The sequence below is a fragment of the Pimephales promelas genome, chromosome 8, assembly GCF_988280905.1.
Source record: "Pimephales promelas chromosome 8, fPimPro1.hap1.1, whole genome shotgun sequence".
Taxonomy (NCBI): domain Eukaryota; kingdom Metazoa; phylum Chordata; class Actinopteri; order Cypriniformes; family Leuciscidae; genus Pimephales; species Pimephales promelas.
This window is the reverse complement of record NC_142776.1, coordinates 10,373,952-10,390,754: the sequence shown is the minus strand read 5'-3', so window position 1 is coordinate 10,390,754 and position 16,803 is coordinate 10,373,952. Positions and strand designations below refer to the sequence as shown.

At 38.7% G+C, this 16,803-nt stretch overlaps 1 protein-coding gene across 1 annotated transcript; it reads right to left on the bottom strand.

Annotated features, from left to right (window-relative positions):
* Positions 1-1,467: 1,467 nt before the first annotated feature.
* ecrg4b (ECRG4 augurin precursor b) lies at positions 1,468-10,325 on the bottom strand. Its single transcript, XM_039667606.2, has 4 exons — positions 10,079-10,325; positions 8,624-8,671; positions 4,259-4,425; positions 1,468-2,301 (listed from the first exon to the last, which is right to left on the bottom strand). Exons 1-4 carry the CDS (start codon positions 10,146-10,148, stop codon positions 2,152-2,154), a joined length of 435 nt encoding a protein of 144 aa, XP_039523540.1. The 5' UTR covers positions 10,149-10,325; the 3' UTR covers positions 1,468-2,151.
* Positions 10,326-16,803: the final 6,478 nt, after the last annotated feature.

Here is a 16,803-nt window from a genome sequence, read left to right as displayed (position 1 = left end):
CTTTTATTTTGGATGCGATTAATCGCAATTAACTTTTGCACAGCCCTAGTTCCTAATGTGGTAATCATTAATGAATAGCTTAAATAATCATATACACATTAATTCAGTATTATCTGTGCATTAGTTAAGCATCAATTAATGCTTATTAGTGCACACGTATTGTAAAGTGTTACCAACATTCCTTTACCTAGGTTTAAAAGTGGGCTTTAGAACAATAACCCAGGGTTATGTGCAGTGCAAAAAACCCTTGTGAAACGTTCTTTTACCTTTTGGGGTTTAGTTTTTATTAAAAAAAAACATTATTAAAAGCCCATTGAGAGGAATACCAAGTGAAATGAAGACATACAATAAGGGAAAGATGAATGCTCAACATGATAAAAAGAGTACATGACAGAGTAATGCTTCACTTCTGGATATAATAAATACCATCTAAACAGTATTTCTGTTCGAAATATTGTCTATAGCGATAGAAAAGGTTTTCCACAGGTGTGTTTGATCTTCAAACGTACTGGTATTATATAACAAATCTCTCAGTGCTAAAGATAGAAACCTACAGTATTAGTTTACAGAGCTGGACATAAATGAGGGATTGTGAAGCAATAACATCAGGGTGATGGCTAAACCACAGCTCTGATCCACTGTAGTCTTGCACTTCACCCCTGCACGCTCACACAGACATTACCACACAAACACTGTTTGTTTTTCATTTATACACAGTGATAAAGCACTGAAAGACCTAATCACTCTCTCATTATACTATGTTGTAGGCGATATGCATTTACCAGGAAAATTACTGCAATGACAGATGTGACAGCTCACAGATAACATTTTTCATAAAAGGTGAGAACATTCAGTATTATGCTAGTCTGCTTTTTACCATGTCTGCTCTTTGCTCTGGTGTAACAAAATCTGTGAGAAACATTAATCACCATCTGCCACATGGAAAATGTAATTGTAAATAAAGCATTCACTTGCTTGAAACATCTGTATAGCATTTCCCCTGTTTACTCTTTTGCTGAAAAGGTAAAAATCCAGATTTGTTTGTTAAAAAAGTCCAGTTTCAGACATAACCCTCAGAAAGAACTCTATTTTTTTCTGTGTCTCTGCCCTGACAGACTTGGGCTTTGATTTTTACCCTCAGGTTACATTCCAACCAGACATCAACAAATCTGAACATAACTTTCAAAAGCCCTGTAAGCTTTTCGGCTTACAAAACTAAATAAAAAAGGTATTTTCTTGGTTATTCTTAATTGTAAAACATTAGACATTTTCCACCAGCACAATATTTGACCAGTGTGCCACAAAACAGATGGATGGATGGAAAGCTCACTATTTTGTGTTGCTCAATTGTAGATTCTGCTTTGACATTGTTTGAATATATTTTTGCTGATGGAGCAACTAAAACAAACAAAGTAATTGGTATTTTGTAAAAAAAAAAAAAAAAAAAAAAAAAAAAACAATACTATTTGTTTATTTAACTTAAAATTATCACATTCACTCAAAATTGTGCTGGTGGTCCCAGTATTAGCATGGCTGTGAATTACCACAGTGATAATATTTGGAACACCACTCATGTAATATTTAAAATGCATTTCTTGTCTGGTTTAAAAAAATAAAGAACATGCTATAAGAATTCTGAAAACCTCTTTTGACTAACTGAGTCCAGGAGTCTATTGTCCTCTATTCATTGGTAGTTTGTAAAGGAGGTTTATGTTGCTCTTAGCCTCAGATGTTGCGGCCTTTGTATGAATCGAGTTATGAAATCATTATGTCTGAGTCCATCCATTTTGCAGTTAAATGAGTCATGCTTATCTTAATTCAACTTAATTCAATATCCTTTTTTGTACATGCTTATGCAAGTCTGTTGGCTGTCACCTCATTGAAGTTTTATTCAAGATGTAGCCACTTCAAACTTCCATTATATTTACAACACAGTCAGGATGTAATGCAATCAAGCATGCAAACAAGAAAAAAAATGTATTCAATGTGCATTCATTCCACTCTCTACAATTCAATCTTGATGTGCTTCCTCTCACACAAATGTGATTTATTGATTTAAAAAAAAATACACATCATATAAGGGACATTAGGTTGTGTGGTATGTACATTGCTCACAGCGAATGTTAGGTTCAAGATAGTTTATGAGGTGTTTTAATAGTAATCGTAATTGACATTGGCCCCGTGTCTGTAGGAACCAGGGTCCTGTTGGCTCATAGGTGCATTCTCATCATGATGATGCTGCCGGCCCTGGTCATTTGATCTGGCCTGGTCCATCCAATAGGAAAGATCAGTCTCAAGTCTCTGGAAATACATAAATGTTGCATGAGAGCGGATATTGCACTGTATGGGAAAAGATTTAGGTTACATTTGTTTTTGGTTTTTTTTGTTTTTTTGTGCAGACACAACAGAGATGGACAGCAAATGAATGAGTACACATTGCAGACCAGACTCACACTCAGTGTCAAAAATGAAATCACAAATCTAAATGTCTAATTTGGAGTCGTTGTCTCCTAAAAGAAATTACCGATTCTGAAATGCCTGAAATTGAACTTGTCAGTAATTTCAACCCGATCTCACGACCAAGTCGTGCGAATTCGACGAATGATTAAAAAATGGCTAATTCGTAACAATTCATACGACCTCACACGTACGAATTAATACGATTTTGCTAAATCGTACATATTTTACGAATTGGCCAATTCGTATGAATTCGTACGAATGACCTACCCCTGACCCCGCCCCTAAACCTAACCATCACGTGGGTTTAGACAAATCGTAGGAATTAGTACGAGTGAGGTCGTACGAATTAGTACGAATTAGACACTTTTTAATCATGCGTCAAATTCGTACGAATTGGTCGTGAGATAGTGTTGGTAATTTCAGTCTTTCTCCATGAATCTATGGGTTGTAACAATTGTGCATAATAACAATCTATGGTCTTCATTGGCTTCCAGCGAAACATTATATACTTTGACCCACCCTCAAAAGTTAGTTCCGGAGCTGATGCCTGGAAGAAATTGGTGCATGCTGTTGACATGCTGGGGGGGTGATGGCGCAGTGGATAAGACACACACTGTTTTCTGCACTTTCCATGCACTTCAAGGATAAGGACTTGGGCTCGAATTGATATAGTAAAACTGTTGCAATCATACTCTTTATATTACTGTGTATACAAGTGCTGAGGAAGCATCCAGAGCTTCAGATATGGTACAGTATCAACGCTTGCTGTAAGCGGTAGACCAATCACAACAGACTTGGTCATTTGACTAATCAGTGCAGAGTACGTTCTTGGAAAGAAGGGGTTTAGAAAAAACCGAATACTTTATCAATTCATTTTTAGACACTGAGAAAAGAGGTGATGCTGTATATTTTGAGAAAATTACATTTTTATGTGGCCTTGTAAACCTATCATTGGAGACCTCTAATACAAAATTAGCAACCTTAAAAACAGCATAACAGAACTTTAATTCCAGGTCTTCTGATTGAATCCAATAGTCTTTTGTGGGGAACAATTTTAATTGTATTAGGGTACGTTTATACGAAAAATGCGTTCAGATGAAAAGTTGTCAAAACAATCACAGTTCACACATATCCATGAAAACGACTAAAAACATTATGGTAGACCAGTAATTGGCGATGTCACCTTGTAAAGAAACACTATGCTCATATAGACTGAGCACGATACGCATGCGCATGACGTCACCCTTTCACAAATTCATATTTTTGTAGTTAACACTACGATGATAAAGTTATCGTTTTCAAAAACTTGCAGAAAACTTGAATGGCCAAAACAAAAAAAAAGTTTTCAGTTTTTAGTTGAAAACTGTTGTGTAAATGGCCCATCAGAAAATAAAATAAGTAAATTATTAAAAAATGTGTGGTTAGGCCACCAACATGAATGTTCAACATGAATAGTCAATCAGTTTATCACTTACAGTCATCCGTTTAGTTAGTGTTTTAGTTTGCATCAGTAGTCAGCGGCACTGCACTAATCACACAGTACAGTGTTCAAAGCACACTAGGTTTATCTGAGACATCACCCTGTTCTTATTATAACTATATTTAGGCTCAGCTTCATTTGAAATTTGCTGACATTTAGCTACTAGACATCCAGTGGTTATATCAAAAAAAAATATTCAGTGTGAATATTTAATGCACTTTATTTAATGCAAAACGATGAGGCAGACTGCATTTGATAGCGTAATGACAATTGACATATGCTATTTGACATCATTTGTGTGATTACTGTTTTACTCACTGCCTCATCATAGCCCATGTTCATGAATTGCTGGATCCACTGCTGGACATCGGGACGGCTTCGGTCCCATACGTTTCTCTTAGTCCTGTGAAGAGCTGATAGAAACTGTTTAGCCTTGGACTGCGACACTGCGATCTGTGATTTAGGCCTGGCTTCCAGCTCATTTGCTGTGTGAAGAGAATAGAAAACATTCAAGGCCAGAGTCAGAGGCACGTCCTGATTTTGCTGAGTTAGACATGTTCCTGTGTAAACATATATATTTTTTTGATCCTGGAACAACATTCCAGTCCGAAAATTTAATCATAACCATATCCCTACCTTTAAACTTAACCCTATCCATAAGTTATCCCTAAAGTAAGAGCGAAATAATAGGTGAATTACACTGATATTGAAGCACCTAACCCAGGCTTGATATAAACTGTAAACTTTCCTTCAAATCCTGATTGGAATGCTGATTCAGGAACATGTTGCACTTGGTGAAATAAGGTTCTGTGAGCCGGAGACTTCAAATCACCAAAAATTAAAAGATTTCTGTAATCTACTCACTCACATGTCGTTCTAAACCCGTAAGACTTTCGTTCATCTTCATGGCAAGTGAAGATATTTTAAATGAAATCTGAGATATTTATGTTCCTCCATTGAAAGTATATTCACCCAAAACTCACACTTCAAAAATGTTCACAAAGAGATGATAAAAAATAAATCCACATGAATTGAGCAGTTTAAAGGGTCACTTCACCCATTTGCATTAAGCTTTGTATCTTTAGAAACCCAGTCATATTTTTGAATGGTCATGGTTTATCCCCTTATTTCCCCCCGAGATGGGAGAAATAAGGATTTAAGTGTTTTATTTCCTGCTTATCGTGACGTAAAAATCGTCATTTTGCGTCACGATAAGCAGGAAGTCACATTTCATTGAAATGTCAACAGACTACTATGATTAGCTCATTATTATTCAAGGGTGTGGCACCCACTCACCCACAGGCCTATTACAGTTCATAGTAAAATGAACAAATACAAAACGAAAGTAAGCCAGCGTTACACACAACAGAAACAAATAAACATAAAATCAGGCCTGTTTCTCTCTCGATCTGCCGTCGTCGCTCCCCATTTTATGCATTCGCTCCTTCGTGAGACGCACCGGCGCGCGCCTTACAGGTGTCTTTCATTATCACTCACGCCACCGGCCTCGCGCACTAATGTTAGCGTTGTAGACGGAAGAGTGAATTCTCTGTTTGCGCAGTTCCGGTGGATGGGTGGGTTAGTGGGTGTGGCTTGCGGAGCTGTCCATTGCAGTGGCATTCTGGGTACTGTAGTTTTAACACAAATGCGCCCCTTGGTTAGTCTTTTCTCGGTCAAGAGGGCACCAAATTAAAAAATTATTTTACATTTTGACTACATATATGATCCACTTTCAATAAAGATTAATGTTGCAATGGGTGAAATGCTCCTTTAAATATACTTCTATTGAAGTATTGGTGCTTAGTGTAGAAATATACAGGGGTTGGACAATGAAACTGAAACACTGGCCAATGTTGGAGGTTTCACATCTATATGCCTGGCGGCCAATCTTCAGAGTGAAGCACGGGTGGATCAGTGATGGTTTGAGCTCCAATATCATGACAATCCTGATTGTATTTGATGGACACGACACTGCCGAGGACTACCAAACCCTTCTGGAGGATCATGAGCACCTGATGCTCAAACCGTGTATGATCATGCACCAACACACACAGCAAGACTTGTGACAGAAGGGTTTGATGAAGATGAAAGTGACGTTGAACATTCACAGTCACCAGATCTGAATATTATTGAGGTGTTTTGGAGGAGCGAGTCCACCAGCATCATATAGTGACCTGGACAATGTTCTGGAAGAGGAACAGCTCATAATCCCTCTGGTCACTGTGAAGGACTTCTATCTGTCAATTGGTGCTGTATTTGGATGCAAAATGAGGCCCTCACCATTCTAACAAATTATTGTGTAGTAAAACCAGGTGTTTCAGTTTTTTTGTCCAACCCCTGTATAGTGTAAATGATAAATCATATTTGAGAATTCTGCTGTCTACTATATATGCCACCAGAGCACCATAAAGATTTTATCAAAGAATTTGCGGACTTTCTGTCAGAGTTAGTCTTGGCTGCAGATAAAGTACAAATAGTTGGTGACTTTAATATGTAGATAATGAAAAAGATGCTTTGGGATTGGCATTTGAAGACATTATAAACTCAATTGGAGTTAGACAACACATGTCAGGACCTACTCATTGTCGTAATCACACTTTAGATCTAATACTATCACATGGAATAGATGTTGATACCGTTGAAATTCTGCAGCAGAGCGATGACATCTCAGATCATTATCTAGTCTCGTGTAAACTTCACTTAGCCAAGGCTGCAAAGCCGACTCCGTGATATAAATATGTTAGACCTATGTCTTCTGCCACTAAAGATTGGTTTATCAATAATCTTCCTGATCAGTTTCATCAGCTCAGCATCCCGGATAGCTTAGAAAAACTCGATATTGTGACAGAATCTTTTAACTCTCTCTTTTCCAGCACTTTAGACGCAGTTGCTCCGTTGCGCTTAAAGAAGATTAAAGAGAATATTCCAATGCCGTGGTACAACAAGCACACTCAGGCCCTTGAGAGATCAGCCAGAAAAATGGAGCATAGCTGGAAGAAAACTAAACTAGAGGTATTTTGTATTTCATGGAAGGGGAGCTTGATCGCATAAAGAGATGCTTTAAAAGCTGCTAGATCTGCTTATTTTTCAAACCTATTAGAAGAAAATAAACATAATCCTATATCTATTTGAAAAAGTGGCTAAATGAAAAAGAGAGCTTCAAGACCAGAAGTGTCCAAGCAGCACAGCAGACTTCATGAATTTCTTCACTTATAATAAACATTGAAAATATCAGGGACAAAATTATTACTATGCAACCGTCTGCTAAAGTATCGCATTAGGGGGTGCATTGTATCCCTGAGGAAAAATTTGGTTCATTTGTTGCTATAGAAGAGAAAGAGTTTTTGCAAACTCGATAATTCATCTAAATCAACAACTTGAATGCTAGACCCTATACCGACTAAATTACTGAAAGAGATGCTTTCACTATGAATTATTCATTCACAGAATTAGTCAATTACAGGCCTTTTTTGTCAAAGATAGTTCCTTTCTTGAAAGAAATTATATCTGCGAGGATGTAACAAAACTTACCAATTCACAAAATTAACGGAATGCTGGATGATATACTGTGAATATCTAAGTATCGAAATCGTCTTCCATTGCAATTTCCTGTATATCTAAATATGTTTAGATCGTCACAGTGAAAGGTAAAACTTCCGAAATCTCTGTTTAAACTATGATTGACGTACACAAAAGAGAGATCACTTCCGGCGCATGCGCACGCAGACCGAAGCGCCCGTGCCTTCAGATTGGATGTGACTGTGATTACAAGAGGCAAAAACTACATAAATACTGTTTGTTTTCTCTCATAAACTGCTCGTTTTGTGTATTAGGCCATCAATGTGTACTTAAGTCATTAAATCATGTTTAATTTGGACTTCTCTGTGACCATAGAGTTCCATTATATGACTGACAGACAATAACGGTTTGACCTAAAAATATAAAAATTGAAAATACTGTGGAAACAAAGACACCTACATTTTGGATGCCCTTGAGGGAAGCTAATATATATATATATATATATATATAAATAATTTCAAAGTGAACTATTCCTTTAACATGTTTGAAATATTAAAACATTTGTGTATCATCAATTATTTTTAATAATAGGACACATATTTACATACAAGAAAACCATTAATTCCAATGTGGATCATTTGTACCCCCTTTATGCATTCATGGTGGTGGTGGTGGTGTGTGTGTGTGGGTGGGGGGGGGGGGTCATGTTTGGTGTTGTTGTTTTTTGGTTAACTTTTAAAAAAAGAAATGTGTGTTTTAAGCACAGATGATGATAACACCCTAAAGCGACAGTACCCCTGCCCAATTATCTTGCTCTGACGATGACACTTAGAGACTCTGACCTGATCTACAGCCCAAAGCTTCCACACCTCCATGTTATAAATATCAGTGATGCCTTCAGCTTATAATCATCCATGTTATCTTCCCTTGGAATATATCAGCCATCAATCTCTGTCAGGTTTTGGAGGTCAGAAGCTGATTTATGGACAAGTGTGAAGAATTTGATGGAGAAAAAGGCATCAGGAGGGCATCAGGCTATAATTACAGATTTATGGAAAAGTACTAAGGATTTACTAGGAATATGGAATGTGCTGGTAGAATGAGAGAGTTAATAAACCATACATCATTAACCAGTAAAATGTTTAAAATGGATTCTTATTTTACCATCTTGATTCATGAGGATCCTGTGAAGTCTTCTCTCGGATGAGCCACCTAAAAACGCAAACAGTGTTGATGAAATAGATTGATTTATATCATAAACGTTGGCCCATTATATAATTAAGACAATATTGTAAGTAATTCCATAAATGGTATCATCCCACATCTGTCTGTCTCTATTTACATTCTTTACAAACACCGCAAAGTAACAGTTGAGTTATCTGTAAAATCAATATCAGTTGTGTCAGCTTAAAATAATTGACACCCATATGGAAATCATAGTTGACTGAACCTTACTGCATTCTTTTAAGATTTTCTTTATAATTATGCTTTAAAAATGTCTCTGTGTCAGAGACCGTAAGTTTTAGAGGAAGTCAACAACCTTTGTGGGATGGTCCCATATGTTCCCTACTATCCAGGTGAACACAAACAAATCCTACAAAGAATAACATTTGAATAACTAATTTAAAAAAAAATTGTAATAAAGAAAAAACATTTATATCTTCAGAAGTCCAAGCTTCAAAACACTTATACTGTAAACCAGTGGTGCCCAATCCTGTTCCTGGAAATCTACCTTCCTGAAAAGTTCAGCTTGATCTGAATTCTTCTGTGGGTATGTAGATATCCATGAACAAGGATTGAGCTCCACTGCTGTAAACAACAGGACATTCTATGGCAAATTCTTCCTATAGGGGGCACTAGAATTTAACATGCATTCTTGTTCAAGTGGTTACTTTACCTGATATTATCAAACAGACAAAGGAACAAAAATAAAAGGGGGGAAATGAGCCAATCAAAGTTCAACAGACAATACATTCATTTTTGACTGGCCAATGGTAATCAAACTCGGTGTATACATGCAGCGTATGATGCTATGTCTAAGCAACTGAAACAATCTGGAATCAAAAACACGCCAAATTTCATACATTTGTTATGCAAGGGGTGCTATATCAAAGATGTGCAACTGTGATTTAGAAAGTTAAAATGACCAAACGATCAATCTTTTAAATTTTGCAATTTTGGTTCTCCATACATGCTTGACCCCTGATAATTGCAGCTTTTATTATATTAATGTTTCCAGATTCCCTTTTTTTTTTTTTTTTTTTTTTTTTTACACAATGCAGAGTTGGCATGTTACAAAATTAAATTACGTATTAAATAGAAAATGTATTTTAAATACTGTAAAATATGTTATTTTATGCTCAATTAAATGTTGTAAAAGTAATTGTAAATATGTTTAAATAATGGGACACCATGGGCATGGTTAATCATGCATTGTAAAACGAGACTGAGCTCAAAGTCTAACATTTTCCATGCCTTTACATTTTGTCACATTTCACAAAACCTATTTACAAGGCTTGTAAGTTCACTATACACCCTCATTAACTAAATAAGTCACTTCTGAAATGTGGTGTCTGAAAGCCCAGATAGACGCACTATGGAAAGCATGAAATGACATACCTGAGGGTGAGCAGACAGAAAGGATGCTTATGAGAAGGACGGTTTGCACACCGAGGCTGTGGAGTGACATGCTGTTGTTCCATCAGCTATGGCTTCACTAAATGGATTTGGTCTTGGGTGAGATGAACAATGACGCGCCATCCTGGATGAACAGGCAAACATTCCTTCAGGTGACCTGTTAGCTCTTGTGGAGGAATGTCTGCAGGAAGCCAAAAGAAAGCTCCCAGTGTGCATGATGTTTTATTGCTTGTAACGGTTGATTCAAGGTCTCAAACTTTTAAGTAAACTAAATTTTGGTAACACTTTACAATCAGTTTCATTAGTTAACATAAGTTAACTAACTAATACTTCTTCAGCATTTATTAACAGATAATATTAATTTCAGCATTTACTAACATGTTATTAAAATCAAAAGGTTGTATTAGTTAACATCAGTTAATGCACTGTGAACTAACACGAACAAACAATGAACAGCTTTATTTTTATTAACTAACATTAACAAAGATTAATATATACTGTAACAAATGTTAATTCATGTTAGTTAATGCATTAACTAATGTTCACTAATGAACGTTATTGTAAAGTGTTACCTCATTTTGTATCAGCTTTGTGATTGTGAGGATTCACTAACACCTTATTTTACAGTGTCATTGTTACATATGTTACATGTAAAAACGTGAAAGCAATTAACCCTAATCCCATGTTGTTAATTACTATTACTCAGTCCTTACACTGTCACAAGGACACCTTTAGTGTAACCGAGGAATTTTGATCAAAGGTAGTCTTCTTGCTGTAAGAATGATTAGCTGTAAACATTATTAACAGGAATATTCAGCAATCACTGTTTTCTTAATTGAAAGTTAAGAAAACAGGTTACAGCAAACAGGTTATTGAATATTTATTTAATGCTATCAGTCTAGTAATCCTATTTTATGCTTATTTTACTTTCCTGTTTTTTACGAAGGAAAAAATGTAGGGGCAAAAGCAGCAAAACAACTTGGAAGAGAGACGGATGTTTCTTCAGATGCAATAAACATCATCTTTTCTTTCTAACTCAATTTCCTGCCACAGCTTTGAAGTCCCTGCACACTGTAGGACAGCAGGCTTATGGCTATTTCACAAATGTACAGCAGTAGCTTCCTGGTTGTGTGTTTATGCCTGGGAACCTGAAAAGCATAACCAACTGTTGACAAAGTCAAAACCAGAGCTCTCATGTAGCACAATACACCAAATGTTAGGCATTTTATAAAGTTAGATTTTCCTCCTTTATCAAATTATCATGTCTAAGTGAGTTAATGAATCAGATTTTCTCATCTTAATTAGTGCAAAATATACACACCAGTTTGGAATAATTAGGTTATATTTATGCAGTATATATATATAATTTTTTTTTTCGATGGTCCACTTCTACTAACAACACTGAAAAAAATTATAAACGCAACACTTTTGTTTTTGCGCCCATTTTTCATGAGCTGAATCTCAATTATTGTTCACAAATCTGTCTTAATCTGTGTTAAGCCTGGCTCAGGAGTTTTAAAACCCTAACCAATTTTGAAATCTGGTTGCAGCTCACACTTAAGTAATGGTCTAGTCCTCTGTTATGCCATACGGAACCGTTTGCCACTGAAACTGCTTAACGCACCAGTGGGGCTCGACAGCCTTTTAGACAAACGGGTCGGCGCGTATGGTTGGGTTGCGGAGAGTTCAGGTTACGGAGAGTTTGTGAGTTATAACGGAAATCATTATGAACATCAGCTATGCTAATTATTTCCCATCTGCCTTTCTGCTGTTATCTCGGGACGCTTGTCCCGAGAAAAATGGCGTTCGTCAGGTCCAGTTTTGTGTCCAGCCTCTCATGGGGATTTCGGATGCCCCAACGCCTGTGATGAGACGACTCAACGCCTGTGAAGAGACGACTCAACGCCTGCGATATGTTATGGCGCCGTTTTATTCATAAACAATATTTATATTTAATATTTATATTTAAACAATATGAATGTAAGCCAGAGGAGAACTGGCCCCGACTGAGCCGAATGTAAGCCAGAGGAGAACTGGCCCCGACTGAGCCTGGGTTCTCCCAAGGTTTTTTCTCCATCCAATCTGATGGAGTTTGGTTCCTTGCCACTGTCGCCTTGCTTTTGGCTTGCTTTGAGCTTGCTCAGTTGGGATTATTTAGTGTTTAGCAATGTTGTTGATCTGTGTTGTGCTACTTTCATGTTATCAGTGTGAAGCTGCTTTGATACAATCTGTATTGTGAAAAGTGCTATATAAATAAATGTGACTTGACTTGACTTGACTTAAGGAGAATCTTTGCAGATTTTCTTCCCTCAAATCTTAAACATGCTCACACTATTAGATTTGGACATCGCGGCACATCACACAATACACAATGTTGTTAAGATTATCGTGCCAGAGGAAGCGCCTCACGTGATCTCACACAGCAGATCGGAAGCAGAAAAGTGGATGAAAACAAAATTATTTCAAGTCATGTTTGTGAAAAGGTTGCCATGATGACCAAGGAAAGATTTTTTTTAAAATCATCCTTTTAACATTTAATGCCAAGTTCACACTACATGATTTTAAGCCCGATTTATGCCCGATTTGCAAATCGTTGAGTCGCCGACAGGTCAGGGTGTTATCGCGTGCAAATCGCGGGAGATTAGCGGACGATGAACGCTTGCCAATCTGTTAGTATGAAAGAGCCAACAACGCAGCGAAAACGCTCGCAGACACCTCGCAGACGCGTCGCCGAGCCCAGAAAAATATCTAGCCTGCTAGATATCCAGAGCAGTCGCGTGACTCAAACTCAGTGATGTCATGAGTACAGCCAATCATAGCAACGCATGGGTTGAGGACACCAGGTAAATCTTACTTTTTCTTTTCTTTTTTGCATTTTTTTTTCTCAGAGCAGATCGTCGAGCAAACAGTGTGCAGCACTAGTTTCTGTCTGACGTCCATATTCGCGTGTTGTGTTCTTCTCTGCAGTTTCGCGTCATTTCTGGTTCGTTTTATTGCGTGGTTTCTCGTGACAAAACATGGTTTCTAGTCCAGATAGAATCGTGTTGTTGTCAACTCGTTATTTGTTTGATTATTTTCAGGATTTAGACCGTATTATAGTACTGAAACAGCTCTCATTGAGTCACAAATTATATGCTCTTATCATCCGATCGTGGTTGTATCTCTGTGTAGTGCGTTGTCAACTCGTGTAGTGAGTTACCTCCTGGATCAATCACGTTGTGTTGTGTGGTGTGAACAGCTAAACAACTTGAACACTCATGATTTCACTGAGAGCAAGTCATGTAGTGTGAACTGCACAGTTCAGCCCGACATTTTAAAATCATGTAGTGTGAACTAGGCTTAAGGTGTCATCTGTGGTCAATACAATGAAAAAATGCCATTGATCTCAATGAAGTGAAGCATCATCTTCGCGTTGCCAACGCGGCGCATTGAAATATCAGAAGAAAGCCTTTTGTAAAGTGAGATTCGAGGATCGAAACTAACTCTTATATATCAATGGCCTAAAAAGATTATTTTCAGGTTTATGTTCTGTTATTATGTGGACCCTTATTTTGACATTGTATGTTCTGTTTACTCCACTTCGTTTCAATGTGCTTTTTAGTGTCGGTTTTATTACTGAACAACATAGGCCTACTCGTCTTCGTGCCTGCAGACCACAGCGTAACACTTATTTATTTAGCAATAAATAAATAAATGAAGATAATACAACGCATTCTCACCCCAAGGCGTCACCTTTGACCATGCTTCAATATTTGACGTTTTAGGCGCCCTTTAGCGTCACTTACATGACGCGATCCTACGGCGTCATCTAACTGACGCTAAAGGAAAGCGTCAGTTAGAGGACGCGGTTAGGTTTAGGTGTGGGGTGGGGGTAGGGTACACACGATCCTAGGGCGTCATCTAACTGACGCTAAAGGGCGCCTAAAGCGTCAGATATTGAAGCATGTCCAAATGCTTCCCAAGGCGTCAGTTAAGTGGGGTGAGAATGGGCTGGATAATACTGTCATGGATACACCAGTCTCAGCGCCAGACACCTTCACTCCGCCCACTCGATCTGCTTCCCCGGATTTCTAATCACCATGACCTGTCACCATCACTTGCCTGCAATCCCCTTCCAATTCATCCTCACTATATAAGACACTTCAGTTCACTTCATCAGTTGTCTGGTCTCGTCGATACGTACGACTACAGACTCCCGCCATTCTGAGAAACTACTTACTTTCCTGAAGTCTTCATTCAGTCTGCCACCCGTCTGTACTCTAGTCCTGGTCCGGTCCTCCTGATCCCTGTCTTCAGTCTGCCTTCCGTTCTCGCCCAGCCTGCATAAGATAAGAGAATCTATTAACAAGACTGTTCAACGTGATCTGCAAAACTCAACTAACCAGATACTCACCTGCCATTCTTGTTGTTTACCTGCTTCAATAAACTCCTTTAACTTACCCATCTGTGTCTTCCGGTTCTGTGACAAATACCACATATTGCACTGTTGAGTCACTCAAAATTACAGCAATGGAAATTCCTTCACCATGACAACCCTACTTGTTTCTTATTGGCTACTAGACAGTACTGACTTACTGGTAATCACAATCTTGCTCACCCCGATAAACATCAAACATGTTTGACATGATCGGGGCGAGCCCGTTTTGTGTGAGCAGATAGGGAGGTGCAAGAATCGATCAGTGAAAGCCTCACTTTACCAGATAATCTGCGCCGAACATCGGAACCGATCGAATATTTTTTCTTTGACTCACGTGAGTGGAAAATCGGGCATAAATCGGCCTAAACTCTTGTAGTGTGAGCCAGGCATTAGTGAGCACTTCTTCTTCGCAAAGATAATCCATCCACCTCACAGGTGTGGCATATACAGTATTAAGATCAGACAGCATAATTATTGCACAGGTGTGCCTTAGGCTGGCCACAATAAAAGGCCACTCTAAAATGTGCAGTTTTACTGTATTGGGGGTTCTGTGGATGTCTGTGGGGAATCTTGTCACGGTATCTCTGTGCATTCAAAATGCCATCAATAAAATGCACCTGTGTTCGTTGTCCATAACATACGCCTGCCCATACCATAACCCCACCGCCACCATGGGCCACTCGATCCACCATTTGTTGACATCGGCAAACCGCTCACCCACACTATGCCACTACACGCTGTCTGCAATCTGCCCTGCACAGTGAAAACTGGGATTCATCCATGAAGAGAACACTTCTCCAAAGTTCCAGAGGCCATCGAATGTGTGCATTTGCCCACTCAAGTCGGTTACGACAACAAAATGCAGTCTGGTCGAGACCCCGATGAGGACGACGAGCATGCATTTTCCCTGAGACAGTTTCTGTTGATTTCTGACAGTTTGTGTTGAAATTCTTTGGTTATGCAAAGCGATTGTTGCAGCAGCTGTCTGGGTAGCTGGTCTCAGATGATCTGGGAGGTGAAGATTCTGAATGTGGAGGTCCTGGGCTGGTGTGGTTACACGTGGTCTGCGGTTGTGAGGCCAGTTGGATGTAATGCCAAATTCCCTGAAACTCCTGGAGACGGCTTATGGTAGAGAAATTGTAACGGAGGCCAGCTAGTAGTTGCTGTGTGAGTAAACCTCACTCCCCTGATCTCAATAGGCCCTCTAGCGACAGACGCTAGAGGCTGCAGTCTTTAGCCCCCTTGTTATAGTGCCTGACTCTCATGCCGGAGACCCGCGTTCGAGGCCCGCTTGGAGCGGGTCGAGTGGGACCCGGGTGAAGGGGTTACATTGGTGCCGTGACCCGGATGAGAGTAAGGTTTAGGGGGGTGAGTGTAACGGAGGCCAGCTAGTAGTTGCTGTGTGAGTAAACCTCACTCCCCTGATCTCAATAGGCCCTCTAGCGACAGACGCTAGAGGCTGCAGTCTTTAGCCTCTTTGTTAGAGTGCCTGACTCCCATGCCGGAGACCCGGGTTCGGGGCCCGCTCGGAGCGGGTCGAGTGGGACCCGGGTGAAGGGGTTACAAAATGAACTTTCATCACACGGGCAACAGCTCTGGCGGACATTGCTGCAGTCAGCATTAATTAATGTGTTTGGGATGCTCCAGATCAGCGTATACAACAGCGTGTTCCAGGTCCTGCCAATACCCAGCAACTTCGCACAGCCATTGAAGAAGAGTGGACCAACATTCAACAGACATTTTACTAAGTAACTTTGCAACTAACCCAAACCCTAACGCCTAACCTAAGAGTCTAATAACAGTCTTTTGATACTCTAATGAGAGTTCGCAGAATGACTAAAGTGGGCTATTGAAATAAAGTGTAAACCAAATGTTTCTTTAGCAGAAAATCTGCATAATAAAATGACTTCTGAAGGATCATGTGACACTGAAGACTGGAGTAACGATGCTGAAAATTCAGATTTGCCATCACAGGAACTACCTAATAAATAAATATTCATATTAATATATTCAAACAGAAAATTGTATTATTTTTTAATAATATTACTGTTTTCACTTTATTTTTAACCAAATAAATACATTCTTGGTGAGCAGAAGAGACATGTGCCCCACTTGGAAGCATCAGAGCTAGACAGTAAGTCTAACAATAACAAAAAAACTAAGAACAAACCAATTCATTTTAATTGATATACGTGCTACTACGTGCATTTAAAATGTAAACATGAACATTAGATTAATAAATGCTGTAAAGCATTCATCTAGATCCAAATGTTGTAATAAAATGTTTATT